Source organism: Lepisma saccharinum, chromosome 29 (assembly GCF_977018435.1).
Source record: "Lepisma saccharinum chromosome 29, izLepSacc3.1, whole genome shotgun sequence".
Classification (NCBI taxonomy): domain Eukaryota; kingdom Metazoa; phylum Arthropoda; class Insecta; order Zygentoma; family Lepismatidae; genus Lepisma; species Lepisma saccharinum.
The window spans coordinates 44,685,057-44,705,942 of NC_139257.1; the positions used below are offsets into that span (position 1 = coordinate 44,685,057).

Consider the following 20,886-nt stretch of genomic DNA (forward strand, 5'->3'; position numbering starts at 1 on the left):
TAGTACGATTTCTCTTTAGCCTCAAAATAGGCCTCAGTTTCGGCGATTACCTCTTCATCAGTGCTAAATTTCTTTCCAGCGAGCATTCTTTTAAGGTCTGCAAACAGGAAAAAGTCACTGGGGGCCAGATCTGGAGAATATGGTGGATGGGGAAGCAATTCGTAGTCTAATTCATATAATTTTGCCATCGTTTTCATTGATTTGTGACACGGTGCATTGTCTTGATGAAACAGCACTTTTTTGCACAGCTTTCGCATGTTCAAATATTCATGCACAATATGTCCAACACGTTCCTTTGATATTTTTAAAGTCTCAGCTATCTCGATCAACTTCACTTTACGATCATTTAAAATTATTTTGTGGACTTTTTTGATGTTTTCGTCGGTAACAGCCTCTTTGGGGCGTCCACTGCGTGCATCGTCTTCGATGCTCATTTCGCCTCGTTTAAATTTAGCAAACCACTTCTCAACGGTTGATTTTCCTGGTGCAGAGTCCGAATAATGTTTATCAAGCCAAGCCTTGGCTTCAACAGTATTTTTTTTCGCCAAAAAGCAATGCTTTATTAACACACGAAATTCTTTTTTATCCATTTTTTCACAATAACAAAAGCTGCTTCACTCACAATGCTATATCTCACGAACTAATTATCCGGCAGCTGTGAAATTTATACACGTATCTTTTGAAGGTTAGTACTAAGTAAAAATCACATGGATTTAATTCTAGTAACGCCATCTATGAGTCAGCCTATGAACTTTTCAGCCCAACTGTTACTAACTAACTTTCTTAATCGTGGTGGATTTGTATTTAAGGTTCAGGTGGATCTTTGGGCTCCCTCAAGGGGATGGGTCCACAAACAGATTTCTTCTCTAGTTAAATAGCCAAACTTGAACATTATTGTTATCAATAGGGCCCGGGACTTTATGTTAGAACATTTTTTCATTTGGCTTCGGATCTAATATTGGGGTGAGATCTTTACATATCTGATGAAAATCAGCCGAAAGAGACAAACTTGACAAAGCATATTTTGACATATTTCACCAATTTCGCGTTTTTACAACATATTTCTTCAATTTTGTTGTAATAAGACATTTCTGTATAATTTCGTAATTCTCTCGCACATAATCGGTTATTTCATATTTTTTTCTTCGCAGCTTTAGCACAACGGATAGTTCATATTGTCGATGGCAGGATATGGAAATTACGGAGGAAGAAAGTGTCGTCTTTTCTTAGTACAGAACAATAATACCCCACTTTTTTTTATCCCGCCGACAATTGATAGCCATTCAAACATTATTGAGGAAAAATGTTGTCTTTCATTGTTGCACAGGAAGTAAAGAAGTTTCGTTCTCATTTCTTTGCCTTTTTCGCTTTTCACAAAAATCAGTCAAAAGTAAAAATAACATTCGGTACATTACAGCCCCTACTCTGCTCTATCGGGTATGGGAGAAATTTGAGAGTACTGTTGTGCATATTTTTGGCTTTACTGGGAATATTTCTGCATTTTTCTGTCATATTTGTAATTTTTCATGACATATTTTCCAATTTATATGACATAATTACATAGGACATAAAGTCCCGGGACCTAGTTATCATTATCATAAATGAAGGGCTCGGATGTAAAACAGGTAAGTTGCATTTCGGTCATTCCTGAGTTCATTAAGAAAGAAAGGTTATTAGAAGCTACTCTGTAGATAAATTGTTTTCGTGTTGTATTTAACAATTTCAAAAGGCTTCACTGTGTCCAATGACATGGCAATTTCACTCCAACATTGAATGATGGCACATTCTACTTTGTAACTCAAAAATTACCAAAATGTCACTTACCATGTTTTGCACCAGAGTCCTTCAATTCGTAGCATATCCGTTCGGTTTCAGAAATATTGACCCTGGAACACTGGCCTTTGGCAAGAGGTGACGAGAGGCCAAGCGAGGGTTTAAATAGGTGCGCATGAGAGCGACACGATGCCATTTTACTTGGAATCATCGGCGAAGCAGGAGCTATTGGTCTGTTTTCTAAACCGACCAGGGTAAGCTATCCTACACCCTTATCTGCCATTCGCATTGCTCAGTTCATAAAACCTAATCATGAGTCTATATTAATGTTAAGTTAGATATTTGTACCTGGCCCGTTCAGGGCTGTCTCTACCATCAATAGTACTAATCGGGAGGGGCAAGTTACATCCCTATTTAAGATCCCCGCGTTCATGATGGAAGTGTGGGGCAGGGTGCGCCCTCCCGGTTAGTCTTGTAGAGAAGCACAATTGTATTTCAAGGAGACAAAGTCGAAATACCCACGCTGCTTGGTCATCATTCAGATTATGCTTGTGACATTGTTTAATTTTTAAACTTCTGTATGTTTTGGCTCGTTTAAAACTTTCGTAGCCGAGTTACGTTCATCTTTAAGCATACAATGAGGTTATGACTTACATTAAAATAATAATAACAAAGTCATACTGTTTATTAGAGCAGTGAGCAGCATGCATGAAGTGACAAGTTAGGTGTGACAAAGATTGTCCCCAAAGTATTATAGTGCATATAATTACTATGAAGTGACGATAATAGTAAGCTAATTACACTTTTAGAATAACTTATCGAAACTCGTTACACACACACACATACCAGGTGGTTATAATTAAAGTGACGGTGTTCAGAGTGGTACAGCACGGGCTGTAATGAGAGTAGCAGTCTGAAACTTCGTAGATATGCTAATGAAGCAATGCGCTCGCGAATTATGCCAAAAAAAAAAATAGTTCCAATTCTCGCCACCAGGGTAAAAAACGGCGCTGTAAGCAGTCAAAACGTGGAATTTTCCATAACTCTGACGTCAAAGTCGGTGAAATTGCCTAACCATTGTGTGAGCTCCCTGGTTGTTGTTGGTGACGCTTGTTGCTTTTTCCTTTAGTAATGTTCATGTAATTCGAATAGTGAAATTGTAGCGATATTTTATTACAAAGAGTATTGTTTTCTGCGATTTATAGTGTTTTTCCTGTAACTATACCAAGTTTTGACTGCTTACAGCGCCATTTTTTACCCTGGTGGCGAGAATTGGAACTTTTTTTTTTTTTTTTTTTTTTTGCATAATTCGCGAGCGCATTGCTTCATTAGCATATCTACGAAGTTTCAGACTGCTACTCTCATTACAGCCCGTGCTGTACCACTCTGAACACCGTCACTTTAATTACAACCACCTTGTACATACTTAGTATATCTGCACCTTCGTAACAGGATAATGTTATCGAATAAGATAAAGTAATCAAGAATCACAAAAACTCACAACAACTACAGAATACATTAGGGGAAGGTTTCTTTTACGCTAGAGATAAATAAATGAGCTTGTAAATATACGGAGAAAGATAAGCGACTCAATTTCATTCTTCTGTTTAACACCCAATCTAACTTAGGCGAAGGAGAACAAAATCAGAGAAAATTGATTCCCTCAAGCAAAGAGCTAATTGTGGAAAAGTTGTAGATGTGGATCCACGACCACCACCAGGAGAAAGTGACAAATGACTTTCTATCTCTTCGTCTCCAAGCGAACAAATTGCTGTTTCTCTCGCCTTCTATGCCCCAGTCGACAGAGAGGTTATATCGCAGATGAATGGCAAATAAATCTAATAAAGTTATATTTATTTTCCTGGTCCACATACGTCTCCGCAATTATAACTCCACCAATATAACAGTGGCTCAGCCGTCCCCTGTGGCGGAGTGGTTAGCACATCGCGCTAGGACGACAGGGGTCTCGGGTTCCAATCCTGGCCCTGGGCATGGATGTTTGTGAGTGTCCATTCATTAATTTCATCATATCATCACTCATCCCCATCTTCGCAAATTAGGTAAAAGTGGCACAAAAGGCGAAGTAAAATAAATCAAATAAAAAAAATAATTACTTCCTTATTCTACATCCTGTGTTGTTTTAAGGAATGAAACTATGTTGGTTCGAAGCAGGCATTGTTCTCTGCTTATTGGCTGCTTTATTCTAATTCATTGTCATGACCTTGTGTAATATAGACCGAATGAAAGTGGTGGTGGACAATTCGCCTACTGTTTCCTTTGCCGTTGGGTGTATATGAACATCAGCATGGTTCCTGTCTACAGAACTATATCTTGTTTACATGAAACAGTGCAGAGTGTACATTACAATTGATTCTCGGTACCCGTAGTACCCGACTGAATTCGCCCCACCTAACTGTAACTTCTCGATCCGCCACTGTCGTACGTGCAATGCACATGAGGTTTTTCAATTGGAACAACTCACCAGTCCTCCAATTCCACGACAAAAGAACGTTTGAGCTATTTCACCCAATATCGTTCTGTTGAATACTAATATCACAGTTAAACACCACATAATTTCGTGCATGGTACACAAAGTGAACTCACCAGTCTGTCCGTAAGCGAATATACATGCATTGTAGCCCTGGAAAGCATTGTCCAGAATATCCCGTCCGAGGCAGTCGAAAACAATATCCTGGCTGGCGAAGCGCACATGGTCAGCATCCAGAGAATAAAAACAATGGTCGAATGCGAAGCTTTTCGGGTGTTTCCTGCAATAAAATAAAAATGGCGTTAATATTACAAAATAAACAAATCTTGCATACTGAAATATATTCATATATTTAACATTATAAACAAAGTTCACATGTTTAATAAACTAAAATGTTTTGCACCCTTCAAAGTATACGAGGATAAATCTTATCTAAATCCCTTACCTTAAAGTTAAAAAGGGTATAAAAAGTCCCACATTGTTATGTACAGGGTCAACGAATTTAGTAATAAGGTGTGCTTTATACAGCGTATATTGATACACCTGTAGAATGAATTGTATGAGGGTAAGTCAAAAATTATCTATACTTTTGCCACAACTTTTCTCAGGTTGGCCACACTGCCTTCAGCGCTTGTGCGCTATAAGGTTGTACTTTTCTGGTCATGTGGCCACGGTTTGATCTTATTCGCTCCATTTCTCTCTCTTTTGTTACAGATTAAACTGGCAGTATGCACCAAGGAAGAACAGCGATCAGTGATCTGATTTCTCTGGTCTGAAGGTGTGTCAGGGGTTGAAATTAATCACAGCCTTTCAGTACAATACAGGGACAGCGCTTTACCACGTAGAATTGTGTGTAAGTTAATCGAAGGTTTAAAAATGGCTGGACAAACGTGAAACACGAAGCGTAGGATGCCCATCAACCTCCACCACTGATGGGTAGATTCAACAACATTGAGAGATGATTCTGATGAACCGATGGTCACCCATCATCCAAAGAGATTTTTCTGACATCATCAGATGTAATGACAGCCTGCGATGAATTTCAGTCCCTGACACACCTTCAGACCAGAGAAATCGGATTACTGATTGCAGTTCTTCCTTGGTGCACACTCCCAGTGGAGCGGCCATGTTTAAACTGTAACAAAAGAAAGAAAAATGGAGCGATTAAGATCAAACCTCGGCCACATGACCACAGAAGTACAACCTTATAGCACACAAGCGCTGAAGGCAGTGTGGCCAACCCGAGAAAAGTTGTGGCAAAAGTGTAGATAATTTTTGACTTCCCCTCGTATCTTCTGCAAATATGCTGTATAAAGAAGCAAATTGCCGGAGTACTAATTGAGATGAGTGCACAAGTATGTTTTATGCGCGGATAGTGTTCAAGTGGGATCCGAACTAGGAATGGCCACAAAATTCGGATAACGGATATCTGGATTTCAAAATATCCGTTATCCGTTTCGGATGCAGCCCACTGAGACGTAGAGAAACGCGGCAACAGAAACCAACAGAACTTCTGTCGTCAACTTCTATTGAAATCAAATGGTGTAACGCTCACTGCAGGGGAAGGCGCGGAACACAAGCGGGAATGGCTACAAACCGGATTGCGCACACTTTTCCGGTTTTATCAGTGGTATCTGATAAGCCGTTGACAAGCTGTCACAATGTACAGAATTGTGCGGTGTCCCGACAAAACGTACCATTTGGGTTCTCGCAACGAAACTTACCACTCAGATAAACAGCTACCTGTGAAGGATCCACTAATAACTTCAAAATATTTACTCCGCGACAAATCGTAGCACTTCAAGGAACATGCCCTTCACATGTCAGACATTCCACTACGGTGCGCTATCTGCCACCCACCTAACTTGACCTTGAGTTAGGTTAGGATTGGTTATAGGTTCATGCTCCCAAATTGGCAGCCATATCTGCGATTCGCCAAGTGTTTCCTTCGACAGAAATCAGTGGGTGCCTCTTCCATTTTAAGAAATACCTTTGGCGTAAAGGTCAAGATATAGGACTTTCGGTCGAGTATCGAGAGAACGAGGAAATCCGTTTGCATATACGCATGTGTGTCGCTCTGGCCTTCTTAAAAACGGAGGAAGTTTATGATGGATGGCTGGAAATACACTCTCAAGGCCCAGAATCAGCGGCTAACTCTTTTCTTTGATTACTTTGTGAATAGTTGGTTGCAAAACGCGGAAATACTAACAACATTGTGGAACTGTAATAACAAACGACACGATTTTTGATGCCGTCCCATCAAGTGGTACGTCTTGTCGCATCGCAAATATTTTAAGACTCATTAGAAGACCCTTCGCAGGTAGCTGCCCAGGTGGTAGGTACGTTTTGTCGCGTATTCTATTGCGCACAAAAAAAATGAGGCGATGTTGTCAGATGTAAAATGTTCAAGCCGTTCTCACTTCTGTTGTTTGTTTGTGTGAGTGTTGACTTACACGTGTTTTTGCTGGAAGGGTAGCATTAGATAAGCATAGAGGATGAACCTGATTGGTGGACTAGAATGTAATGGTCGGTGTATCTCCGTATTTATACCGAAGGTCACGAGCTTCGATTGACAGAAGTGTTTGTTGTGCAGTCATTAACCTAACCTAACTTTTGAGTTTGAGTAAATTGGTATAAAAATTGTATCTTGACTTGCTCCATTTACTGGTCAAATTATACAGGGTGTCCACAAATTATCTTTACAACTTCAAATCTCAATAACTAAATAATGGAACGAGGTATCGCAGTTCTGTTTACTGCATGTAAAAAAAAAACTCTCAAAGTTTTCTTTACCACCTCAATGCATCCAGGTAACAGTTGAAGTTAACAGTTTGTTCAGCGAAGAAAAGGGGGCCAATGATTTGCTTGTGTGGGCTCTGACGGTCGATTTCTCGAACCTCGTGAGGCGATTCAGACCCCCAAAATCGACAGTGATGCCTATTCAATAATTTATGCGAAAAGGAAACACACTGTGCCTTCTCCTGTGGAGTACAGAAATTATGTAGTCATTTTGTGGAAATGTGACTTTACCACTTACTCAATGTACCTGAAAAAACAGTAAAAAAAAAAAAAAAAAAAACAACCTTTGAGTGTTTCTCTTTTACATGCAGGCCTAACAGAACTGAGATACCTCGTTCCGTTATTTAGTTATTTAGATGTGAAGTTGTAAAGATAATTTGTGCCTGTATTTTTTAATTTAATCCTTAAGAGATTTAATATTACTAATTTCTCTCTCTCTCGTCTTGTCTAAAGAAAAAAACAGTTTTGCGCACAGACTTTAAAGCTATCAAAGTGGCAACGTTGGATCAAAATCTGTGCGCAAAACAGGTCAGCGAGATTTGTGCGCAATCCTGAATCTAAAGTGTGCGCAATTCGGTTGCGCGGCGGGAATTTCCGTGCCAGAAGTACGCAGGTTATCTCAGATGTTATCGCCCACAGAGAAGCCGGATACGGGTCTGTTGCCGCATTTATCCGCGTCTCAGTCTAAGCTTAACTCGGATATCCGAATAGTACAGATTGTAGAAAATGCGTGCAGTGAATATGACGACTAAAATAATATGTGGATAGCCCGTACAACGGACAAACAACATAACTGTTCAGATGATGCACACATTCGAACATCAGGACATTTCGGATATCGATATCCGGATTTGGCCATCCCTATGTGCCTCCACTGGGTATCGAATCGTCGACCTTTTGATTACAAGACGACTCCGTTACCACTACGCCATCGTGGAGGCCACCACGCGTAAATAACACATGCATACACAACACACACACTGGTGCATACGTTACTCATATCCTGACGCATACATACATACATACGTATACAAATCAACATAGGAACATGCGTAATATAAATATGTTTGCAAAGACGAAAGACTGTGTTGAAAAGTATATGAAGTAACTCAACTTGTGTTGTGGATTATCATCCCGAGAAGGCAAAATGATTCCATGTTTTTCCTAATACATTTATCACATTTCAAGGCCATATTTTAAAGTTGAAACAATTCTTCACCTTCACTTTTGAGAAAAATTCTTGCAAAATCATCTTCCCCAGTTCGTTCTAGAATTCAACGGAACAACTTAAGATGACCAGCCCCCCTCTCCGATTTTCTTCAGATTTGGCATATTCACTAATTGAGGCCTCCTTATCACCAATCTGAAGTTAAAAGTTGTCGGAAACGTCTAGAAATGGCAAAATAAGCGAAAATAAGGCGTTAGTTTTCGGAATGGAAACCGTCGATTTTCGCGAAATTTTTTGTGTCACAAGGAAATACGTATATATATTCCTGATACTACCACGACACCAAATTTTAACTGTTTGCCTAACCTAACCACACGTCAATGGTTCGTGGGGCTAGCGTCAATGGTTCGCAATTTCTAGAAGTTTCCGACAAATTTTAACTTCAGATTCGTCATTAGCAGGCCTCAATTAGTAAGTATGCCAAATATGAAGAAAATCGGAGAGGGTACGGTCATCTTGAGTCATACCAATTCAACTTCATATGGTAACAAGAAATTGATATTAATGATCACTATATGACGTAAAGATCAAATCTGTCTTGCTTTTCGTATGTCCAGCATCTTTTACAAACTTAACAATTTCAAAACACAAATTGGGGAGCTGTAGTTTTGTTTGCAATGAGGGAGTGTGCTTCAAGGATACGCACGCCCTTGGGTAAAACATTTGTCAGTGATTTTACACCTCAACAGAAACGACTACGATGAATTTACTTTGAAAATTATGTGTAACCTTTTTATGTCCTTCAAGTAAATTTGCATGGAATCCAGGTAAATTTCCCGATGCCGAAAATTATCTCACAACACCCTTAGACACCCTGATGTTATATTAACGACATTAAAACCGTTCTAATTATGTATATAGAATAAACTTAACAATTATTATCAACTTTGTGTTGTAAGTACTTTATGAGATTCAGGATTGATGATGAACTGATCAAACAAATGAGAAACAAGTGACGTTCCTGGGAATCGAACGAGAATCACTGCAACACGTTACATAATTTACTCCTTTGTATTTTCATGTCAACTAGAGTCGTCGAGGAATAAATTGAAATATTTCACACTAAGTGTTGCTCGCTTCACAAACATGTGGGCACTGGGTGTCAGAAAATACATGCGTGTTTACATTTCTGTCTACCATTGCTTGGGAAATGTAAACAATCAATACGTACTTTGTATGTAGTTGTTTGCGCCGGTGCTATGTACACTGTGCAGTTTTAGTGTGAGGTGTTGCATGTTACATTGCAACAACGATGTGCAGTCGATATTTCTATCTCGACGACTACAATTCTACCAAACTCCTTGCTACATTATGAAGGTGCAATGTACACACACCCTAAGGTGCAGACGTATTCACACTACTTTTAATGTACAGTCAAACGCATGATGGAATTTCAATTATAAAGTTCTGTAGAACACAACGAACCCCTTAAAACACTTTGTAAATTGGCGACAGAAAGCTTCTGTAAATCATATCCAAATCCAAATTGTGCAAATAAAACTATACCCATAGCGGCCGACCTGTGCCTTCGGACTGAGGGTGGTCACTTCCAAAGGTCCGTGAACTTAGCCCGCCACTTTTCTAGAAACTAAACAAATTTTGTCCATCGTCAGTGCTGTTTTCTGCCGTAGAGAGTTTCGTGAGTGCTGCTATATTTTTGGAACAAGAGCCGTTCCAACATGAGGCGGGCTAACTTCACGGTTTTCGAATTTTGCAGAAATCTACCGAAACTTTGCCCATCGTTAGTGCACTAACGTAGCACTAACGAAGGGCAAAGTTGCATGAGATTTCTAGACAACGCCCCATTTTCGAAATGCCCTAATTTTTTAATTATAGGAGCACTAACGAAACTGTTTACGGCAGAAAACAGCACTAAAGTAGAACTAACGATGGACAAAATTTGGTTATTTTTCTAGAAAAGTGGCGGGCTAAGTTCACGGACCTCCCTTCCAACAAATGCTGTAGGCAATGTCTTGGACAATATTGCAGTAAATAAAACTGTGCTTACTTGATCTTTGGTTAGTTTTGTTTGAGCCACTATGCGTGGTTTTATTTAAGCCGGGGTTTAAAGGGTGATCCTTCATCATAGTACATCCAATTGTCAACCCCACCCTGGACTGCATTTTGCAGACGAACGAGGCTCTGGCGACTAGCCCTGGCCAGTATAATTCTGTGTGTTGTCCTGTGTCTTATCCTTATGTGTGCTGAGTGCCTCTTTACAGCCTCAGCTTTTAACGAAAGTCAGAATATTTTTAGTAACACGACATTGCAATTATGCTATTTTAGTTATGGTAAGGGGCTGGACCCCGTATAATGTGACGGGTGCAAAGTAGCCTAAGTTCTGACGCACCCAAAATTTTAAATTCAAATTTCATTTAAGCCACCCTGTATCAATCTCGTGTTGGAACCTCTCTTAGTTTAATCGCGACGACGAAGATTATGGAACACAATCAGGTCTAAATCATGATTCAAACTTGGGGCTCGTGGGTCGTAAAGCGATACAATAACGACTCCACCGTAGAGGTGGGTTGTGTAACAAATAAAAAGCCAATTATTTGTAATGGTGCGATACAAGTACCAACAAAGCAACAATATAAAACGCGGTAAACGAACGCCAATGTAACATTACTCCATTCTAGTAAAGAACCAAAAAAGAAAAATACACGAACCCCACTTGGAAGGTTAGATATATTACCACTCATCAGAACACACCCACCAACGTGCAAGAACTATGTTTCACTGTGCAGCATCTACAACTGCCACATTTCTCAAAAACACATTACAGGAGCTCCTCCGGTAAAACGTCATCTGCCGTTGCGAAGGAAAAACAAGCAACGAGGCGTTCTCAGATACTTCCATAACCACACTGCAGTTATTTTCAACTTGGGTACTGATTTACGACTTCTCTTAGCTAAAGCAGACTCGGCCATTTTCACAGCACGAACAGTGGCGGGAAATCGATACCAAAAAAAAGATATCCGGGAAAATGTAAAAATATTAAAATATCCAACCGGGGGCGACCAACAGGGCAGTCGGACGTCAAGGAATCATTCCACTGTAAATTATTTTTACTGTAAAGTATCAGTACAATTTAACCTCTGAAAGGTTTTCGTCTTGCTAGAAACTTTCGATCATAGTCTGTAGATATTAAAGTACATGGAAAGCCACTGGATACAATTTTCATTGGCCTGTCTATAATTATGAAGAGCAGCGGTGGTGAGCCAGTCAGACCGTGCAGCTAATGATAAACGAACATTTCAGATGGGATATTAGCATACATTTTAATATGATCTTTGCAATGGTCAGGACTCGGCGTGTTTAAACCCCCAGGCCAAACCGCTCGCTCTCTCTCTCTCTCTCTCTCTCTCTCTCTCACACACACACACACACACACACACAGAGAGAAAGAGAGAGAGAGAGAGAGGGGGGGGAACTGTATTACAAACGTAATTAATATGAAATACCAGGCTTTTACAACCACTTCGTTTTGCAGCTAAAGCCAGCTACCAGAAAACTATGTCCTCTAGTACAGTGGGATCCATGAGTATTATCGTGCAAATTGTCCATCACCATGTTCGTGCACTTTAGTTGACCCAATCAGAGCTTCAAGAATTAGAAGAAAACTCAAAACAAGCTGTTGACAACTTCCGCACCAGCATACATAAAAATCCATCCCTTAGAACACAGGATGTAAGAGAAAACAATTTGCACGGTAATACTCATGGATCCCACTGTACAGTCTACATTCTACGTTAATGATGTGATAATAAATTAGATTCGACAATGAAAAGAAATGCCTATATATCTGTAGAAATAAAATTAAGTGAATAGGTATTTTGTGCAAAATATCTTGCATCATGATCACACAGTATATCTACTGGTGTCTCTCACCATACTGCATTTATAATACCTAGAAAATGCATCACACTTCTCACGAGTTTCTGACATAAATCTTCCCACTGCCTTCCTCTTCTTCTTCCTTTGGCATTACGGTCATTGTAGTATAGCCTTCTCAACAATGCCGGTCCATTCTTGTCTATCTTGCGCTTTTCGTCTCCCCAGTGTTCTGATGTCTCTCTACACATCATCTATCCATCGCGTCCTGGGTCGCCCTTTTCTTCGCCTGCCTTCAGGTTTTACGAAGAAGACTTTCTTTATCACTGTGTCATCATCCATTCTAATAAGATGTCCTGCCAAGCTCAATCTCCTTGCCTTGATTTCAGCAATAATATCAGGAGATTTATATAATTCCAATTCATGATTATAAAATATTCTCCATCCTTCTCCATTATATTTTGGTCCTATATTTTTCGACGTATTTTCCCCATGAGTACCCAGGTTTCATTTCCATACAGTATTGTGGGTCTGATCAGTGTCTTATATACCGGTACTCTAGAGTTTTAAAGCCCTCCATAGTAATCTCTTCCTAAATATATCCACAAAGGCATGGATACATTTGTTACCTGTTGAAATTTTATCTTTGATATCAAGTTCTACGTTGTAATTAATGATCCCAGATATTTGAAGGTTACCACCTCTTCATAATTTTGGTCACCAGGGTAGGGTTACTTGTCAGTCTCATATATTTTGTTTTAATTACATTCACTTTTAATATGACTAAGTTAGCTGCTTCGTACACACTGTCACCTATTGCTAAAATGTGAAATTATTGTAAAATTTTTATTTCATGGTGCACGAGTGCAATTTGAGACCTTTTAAGTCCAATAAGAGCTTAGCTTAGCGCTTGTTGCGTCTTGATCGCTCTGTTTCAATCATGGCAATTGAATCGTGGGCGGACGCCTTAATGCTTACTGGCTAACTCCATGCAGTTCGAAAAATAATAATTGAAGACGCAAGATGAATCATTTTTCTCCAAATACCAAACTCGAAGAAAAAATACAAAAGTTATCGCAGTGACGTAGTTGGAAATTTCGTGACCGATGCCATGCAATTCTCTACTTTGCGGGGCTCGTGCAGAAGACTTCGCGTGACAGACGGTAGTGATGACGTGCGCGAAATGAATAAGTGTCAATGAAGCGACATACAATCTGGAACACTGGATGGCTTTAAAATTCGTTCGCAGATGGAGGTTACACTAATAATATATTCGCACGAATCACTCCGTTGAATACACGGTGCCCCTAAATACTTATGGTATTTCAATGAAAACGTTCGCACTTAGTTCTTTGATCGAGAATGTGAACATCATCCTTCTTGGTGAAATGAAGGTAGGGCGTTATTAAGAATAAGGAACCCCGGTCACCCGACCTAAACCCCTTCGGACTTCTTCGCGTGGGGATTCATCAAATCTGAGGTTCATGAACATAAGGTCAATGACATAATGGGACCTACAGAGCATTCCCTGACATTCGCTACGAGACTCGGCGGCAAGCTGCCCGCGTCAGCGCTTCTCTTTCCCGGTGAACGCGTCAGCGACAGTCGCTAGAGTCTGCTATTAAAATTACACTTTTCATATTGTGTACTAACCTTGACTACAGAAGGTGTTGAAAATGATGTCCCTCTGCTGCAACACATTCCTGGCATCTCCGAAGGAAATTGGCATTTACACGTGCAAGTTCGTCTACTGTAATTCTCCCGATTTTTCGTACAATACTCTCTTTTAACTCACGGATGGTGTGCGGATTGTCTTTGTATACTTTATTTCCCCATTTTTCTTTCCACTTTTATTCAGAACTGACCCTGTTACTCTAAACTTTTTTACGAGGTTTAAAGCGACTGTCGCGGACCCGTTCACCGGGAAAGACAAGCGCTGATGCCGGGCCGCTTTCCGCCGAGTCTCGTAGCCAATGTCAGGGAATGCTCTGTATGTTATCGTTTCAGGTTAACAGCAGACGACTTAATACGTGCACGTCTTGAGATTACCCCCTTCTCTTTCTCTCTCTCCCTCTTTCTCTTATACCTGCCGCAAAATTAGTTTGGTATTGACACTTGCGAACCACGTGTTGAAATCGGGTCTACGTCACTGCGGGAGGGTGGGTTGCTGGCATGCGAGCCAATCAAAATCTTCCCAGTGCTTCACCCAGGCCCTGGTTACCTAGCAACAGAAAACGTTTTTCTCGGTGTTGCCGCTTATAGGGCGATTCTTCCTGCGATCAGATTTCATGTTGTTGGGAGAGGACGTGTTGTTTGTTTGTTGCGTTGCGTTACTGTGATATTTTAACCAGTCCGTTTGTTTAGTGTTTATTGCATTTAGAGTATTCTTTGTTGTATAGAGCGTGTTGTTTTAGTGTTACTTTTTGTACATAATTTTCTGTGTTCTGCTTGAGTGTGTCGTGTGCTTGTGTGAAAAATGTCAAGCACAGGAGGCAATACTCGAGATGACAATGTACCAAAGAGGCCATGCACTAAAAGAAAAAGGAATTCCTCTCAAAGGCCAAACGCGGGAGTTGGTTTGTTCTGAACGCAAATAATTTGAGCAAGAGAAAAACAATGGGGGTCCAATCATTTCTGTAAACAAAGTTCTGGACAGGACTGCTGCTGCTTTCGGCGTGTCTAAGAACACTATTGTTACCATAGGGGGAAAAAATATAATGTGATAGAAATAAATAAATAAATAAATAAATGCGAGGCTTCAAAATTGGAAACCCCAGGAAAGAAGAGGAATATCAGTAAACGGGTGACAAATTTAGATACCTTTCAGCAAGATGCTATTCGTCGCCATATTTACTCTTATTATAGGAGGAAAGATCATCCCACTGTTGGGAAACTGCGCGTTTCGTTGAAAGATTCGGCATTTTTTCAAGGTGGGGAAACATCTTTAGTCATAAAATATCTTGGATTCTCATACAAAATAATAATAATAATAATAATAATAATAATGGATGCAAAATAAAGTAAAATTTGGAGGCATATGGGGATGTGGAGGTAAATCGCCACACATTCTCGACCTAGGCCATATTATGGAGGTGATGTGGTTCACCAACCGCCTTTACCACAGGTTTGCCCGAGGTACTCACTTGGGCTGAGTCGACCCCGGAGCCGCTCGGGATATTTGAAAAAGTTCCACAAACCACCGCGGGTCTCACGCGCGAAAGTCAGACGCCCCACCAACTGGACTTTGTGCACTTCAGTTGCGGTATAATTGAAAGACGGGCAGACTTTAACGGCGACTTCGGAAAGAAATGATTATTGAAAGTGTATATACAGAATGGATTGAAAAAGTAACCTGTAAACAATGCTCGTTTCGTTAATTCGTTCATGTTGTAAGGGAGATAAAAATGAATAGAAAAAAAAAACAATAACACATTCATCATTGTTGTCATCATTGTTATTCCATTTTCCTTGAAAAACAATAACACATTTCATCATTGTTGTTCCTTTTCATAACACGTTTTCCTCGACACAGCGTCAGACGGCTGCAGTGCGTACTGTACCGCATGATATGGCAACACCGTGACGCGTGTTCCTTCAGCTCTCAATACCAAACTAATTTTGCGGCAGGTATAGTGGGGATCGTGTGGGGGGGCATTGGGCTGCAGCAGACTTCTTTGATTTGATTCATGGGTGTGCGGACACATGTGTCACATTACATACTTCAAATTAGGTAGAACTTTAGAGACACGTTGTGTCATACAACTTGTTTTGTCAGTAACTTGGATTTAAGTGACGAATATAAACATACGCCTACAGTGATCTGGATTAAGCTCCAAAATATTCACTGGAACTGATTGGAACATTAAAAAATAAAGAAGTAAATATGATTTTCTTAAAATACTGGAGTTTCTTCTCTGCATGAATATTTGTCGCAGAACGTCTTCCATCCTTTTCAACAGTCACAGCACGTCAACTTGCATGGCCGCTCTTGACCGATGTCATTAATTAATTCGATTTATTAAGGTTAGCCCGATGTTATTCTAGCAGGAACACACTGTACAGTACATATTGTTTATATGCAGGGTTATTCAAAAAGAAGGAAAAGATTACAAATCTTTATTGTGGTAGCACGGTAAGATACAAAAACATAGGGTTACCTGTGGGTCACGGGAGAGTGTAAGAATCAGTTTTAAAAACTCGCGTAGAAGTTCCGTTGGACCCCGCACGGTAGCTCTGGAGGTGGTGCAAGCCACATAGCGACTCCCCAGAAAAAAGTCAGAGTTCGGTTCAACGATCACATTTACGTGTGGCGCAGCAAATTTGTGGAACATTGTTGCATCTGAGAAGTGAAAATGAGACGTTCAGGTCGCCGCACCTTCCAGGCGTTGTGGACCAATTGAAGCACGTGCGGAACGAAATGGATTGCCGATGTTTGTCGCATCACACACTGTGCTCATTTGACTTCAATGTTTCTAATCTGTCCGTTCTTTTTGAATAGCCCTGTATTTCAGGACTCGAGACGAATGAATGAATCATTTTATTTTGCGTTTCTCCGCTTTGGCATAATTGCGAAGACGAGGATGAATAACAAATCCAAAATTCTTGACCTTTCTCTCCTCTTTCTTAATATTTATTTAATCGCCCTACATTGGTATAGTTGGGAATTAAGAAAATATATATTTCTATTTAATGAAAATCCCCTACCACAAGGCCAGTAAAGATGAAAACTGAAGCTGTTCTTTAACAAGAGATTTAGACTTGTTTTAATTATTAATACATGTAAAAAGTAATGCTCCAGACTTCATCCTGGATGGAGAATGGCCACATTACTTTAATATTTTTACAAAACTTCACGCATACAAGAATGTAATTCTTAAGAAACAAGTGAAAAAAACACCATAACTCGATAACGTCCACCCGTTTACTTTGTTAACGTCGAAGAACTTAAGAAAGCCGCCACCACGAACGTGGGTGGGGATAAATAGCGGGTGAGTTGTTTTCGTCCAATCACACTCAATCTTCAGCCAATAGGCGCAGCTGTCATTCTGCTCGTCTACTCCACGTGGAGTCTCAGTCACATGACTGCGCTGTTGCCGTACTTTGCAACTTCAATGTGGAGACTGTGGGAAGGTGCTTGTGCGCGGAGGGACAAGGTGGCGTAGAGTAGATGTGTGGCAACACTGTGCGTTGAATGTGATTGTTGCAGCTGGTGGGCGCGCTCCGTGGACTTCAAAGCCAGCCGGTCGTTAACGTAGCCAACGCGTCGACTATAGAATTTTAGATTTCCAAAATATTCAATTTTATCAAATCCCAGTGCAGGTATATAATATTGTAAATTCACTATACAGGGTAAGTCAAAAAGATGGACCCGATTACAAAAATTTGTTCTGTGAAATCTAATAAACATATGTTATTGTGAGACATGCGCTTCGAAAGGTTAACTTTCAAAGTTTAGTTTCCATGTAGTCTTTCCACTTTCTACCGCTAGGAGTCAGCAGCGAGCAGGAAAATGACATTGACTGGAGAACAGAGATCTTTCTGCGTACTTGATTATCACGTGAACAAGTCTGTGATTAGTGTGCAACGGCATTTCCGTACCAAATATCGGAGAGAACCACCTACGGGGAAGGCCATTCGTAAGTGGTATGAACATTTCAGAGATTCGGACTGCATTTGTAAACAAAAATCGACTGGCCGTCCGTTGACTGGGGTAGAGACAGTGGAACGGGTGCGCACATGTTTTGTGCGGAGTCCACAGAAGTCCACCTACCGGGCAGCGAGAGAACTTCAACTTCCACAAAAAACTGTCTGGTGGGTTCTGCGGAAACATTTACAAATGAAACCCTACCGCTTGTAACTAGTTCAAGCCTTAAAAGACGCTGATTATGCTTTGCGCACATCCTTCTGTGCTGATTTCCTCGCATTAATGGAAACGGATGGGTTCTCCGAGAGGTTAATTTACAGTGATGAAGCAACTTTTCACCTTTCAGAGAAAGTGAATAGACACAACGTAAGGATTTGGGGAACTGCTAACCCCCATGAATTTGTGGAACATGAACGCGATTCTCCCAAAGTGAATGCCTTTTGCGCCATTTCCCATGAAAAGATTTATGGGCCCTTTTTCTTCCATGAACGTACTGTGACAGGACTTGTTTTCCTTGATATGCTGCAACTATGGCTCCTTCCACAGCTTGCAAAGGATAGCGCAGATTTCATTCTCCAATTGGATGGTGCCCCTGCGCATTACCATGGAAGCGTTCGGGACCATCTCAATGGGGCATTGGAACAACGTTGGATAGGCCGTGCATCTCCGGAGGATCGACCTCTCCTTCATTGGCCATCTCGTTCCCCCGACTTGAAACCATGTGATTTCTTCATGTGGGGTTTTGTCAAGGATCATGTTTACGTACCACCACTTCCAACAACATTGGATGACCTGTGTGCTCGCATCACAGCAGCCATTGCTGATATTGACCGCAACATGCTACACAAGGTTTGGCAGGAGATAGACTATCGGCTTGATGTGTGCCATGTTACGCGAGGTGCTCACATACAACACTTGTGATTTGTTTGAAAAAACTTTCTCAGTTAACCTTTCTTAGCACATGTCTCACAATAAAATTTGTTTATTATATTTCACAGAATAAATGTCTGAAATCGGGTCCATCATTTTCACTTACCCTGTACTGTGTGTGTGTGTGTTTATATATATATATATAAATCTTGACTACAAGCATAATTTATTGACTTTCTTCACATACCTGTTGATTTCTTGACCTTTATTGACTGGTGCACACCCTGTAAGATGATGAAATAGATGATGTGACAATCACAAACGCTTATGGACAGACCGCAACACAACTTCCATAAGGATTACACTGGCCGTGAGTTCCTTAGTCTGCAAAATGCGGTGCAGGGTGTACTACGTTGCACTACGTGCAAGTGACGTGGCTTGGGTGATGTGGGTGTCTTGCACCTCGAGACGAGACCGATATTTGCCCTTCGAGGCCGAGAGGGGGTGTTCACAATTCAAGACGAGACAAAGCAATCCTGAGACCTTGCTGCAACTGAAATCTGTCTCCACCCTTCTTTTGGAAAGTTCCCTTTGGTTCTGCCAGAGATCTACGTGAACTACAACAAAACTACAAGTCGCTTTCCGCCGGGAAATCCCATTATGCTCTTCTCGTTGCCGCTCTAACTGATTGTCGTGGAGAAAACATCTCCCCATTTCGCATCAGCAGGGAGATGCACTGCGGGGAGAAACTTTGGAAGAACAAAGAACTCCCGAGCGTTGCCTGGCAACCAAATCTTTTCTTCCGTTTCCACACAATACTACTTTCAATTCTATAGCAAAAATCTCTATCATTCCGCCATTCGATAGGAACTGGAAGAGGAACAAACGAAGACGGGATTCACAAACGAAAAGGAAACAATGGTTGTCATCGTCATCTGATACCGTGCTCAAAGGTATCGGCATAAACAGAACAACAAAACGATAAGAAATACAAGAATCAATGCGTCCTACTGATGTTACTACTCTTTGGAGGAAATTAAAAGTGTCAAGAAAGCAGGTTTCACCACCAAATTATTCTGTGGTGCGAAGTGGAAAAGCTTCAAAACAAAAACTTTTGACGCGCATATATGTCGCTATGCTCCACAGAAAAACTTTCACAGCATACAGAGAATTCAAAGGCGAACTAGAGTCGCCGAATTTCTGGGGGGAGGGAGATGGTAAGACACCTTCTTCTACCCTCCCCCAAATCCCTCAAGAAGGCATGTATATGTATGTATGTATGTATAAAATAGCGTTTATGTATTTCCCCTCCCAACAATTACTTGAAGTTTGCGCTTCTGAACATTCTCATATGTGTATCACCAGCAGTGTGGATAAAAAAAATCACGATTTTTATGATGATTTTTCATTTAAATCACAGTTTGTGATTTTTCTTTTAAAGAAACGTGCATAAAATTGCTTGTATGTTTTTCAACACATTACTCACAGAAATATTTTTTTATATATAAAAAAAACGTGCTCTCTCGTAAACAGCATTGTAAAATGTTTTAACAGCTAATTTTTAAAAATACGAGTCTGTTTCTGATACCTGATTCGCAAAAGTTTGAAACTACATACTAAGTTCAGAAACTTTTCTTCCAGTAAAATTTTTAAAATTTTGTATGTACTGTAAGTTAAAATGTTTTATAGTAGATGTAGCTGAATTCTGGCGATTTCTTTTATCATAGTTTGCAAAATATTATCAGCTGCCATATTTAGAGTTTAATGATAATAACACTATTTACAATTTAACATTAGTATTTTGTATATTGTTCTGCACAAAATATTTGTTATTTTTACCTACGAAAATTATTGAGTTTTAAAGCTTACGTATTACATTTATCTCTCGTATGAGTTTCAGCCATTTAGTACATATATTTTGTTCTCATACTTTTCGTTTGAAAATTTTGTATTATCTAAAAGCCTATTAAACATCAGTGAATGATTTAAAGATTAATGTACTTCCACCAAAAGTGATTCTGGTGTCTACAAATACTTACGTACATGATTCAATGAATTATTTCTTTAAATTCGTTTAAATCAGTGATTTAATCAAACAACCTTCATCACCAGGTCATAAAAAAGTATTTACATCTATGAGGATTCGCTAAATTGGAAACCGTATGTTGGAGGAAGTGATCATCTCTTGAGCGCCTACTCTGCTATCCTGGGGGTGAGTGTCCATGAGCACCTGCTCATTTTAATTAACAT

At 40.1% G+C, this 20,886-nt stretch overlaps 1 protein-coding gene across 1 annotated transcript in view; it reads right to left on the reverse strand.

Moving 5' to 3' along the window:
• Khc-73 (Kinesin heavy chain 73) overlaps positions 1–20,886 on the reverse strand; it is a 405,567-nt gene that overhangs the window by 190,108 nt on the left and 194,573 nt on the right. Inside the window, exon 3 of the mRNA XM_083114710.1 lies at positions 4,378–4,541. Coding sequence (XP_082970836.1) covers positions 4,378–4,541 — 164 coding nt within the window. The remainder of the gene's footprint in view (positions 1–4,377; positions 4,542–20,886) is intronic.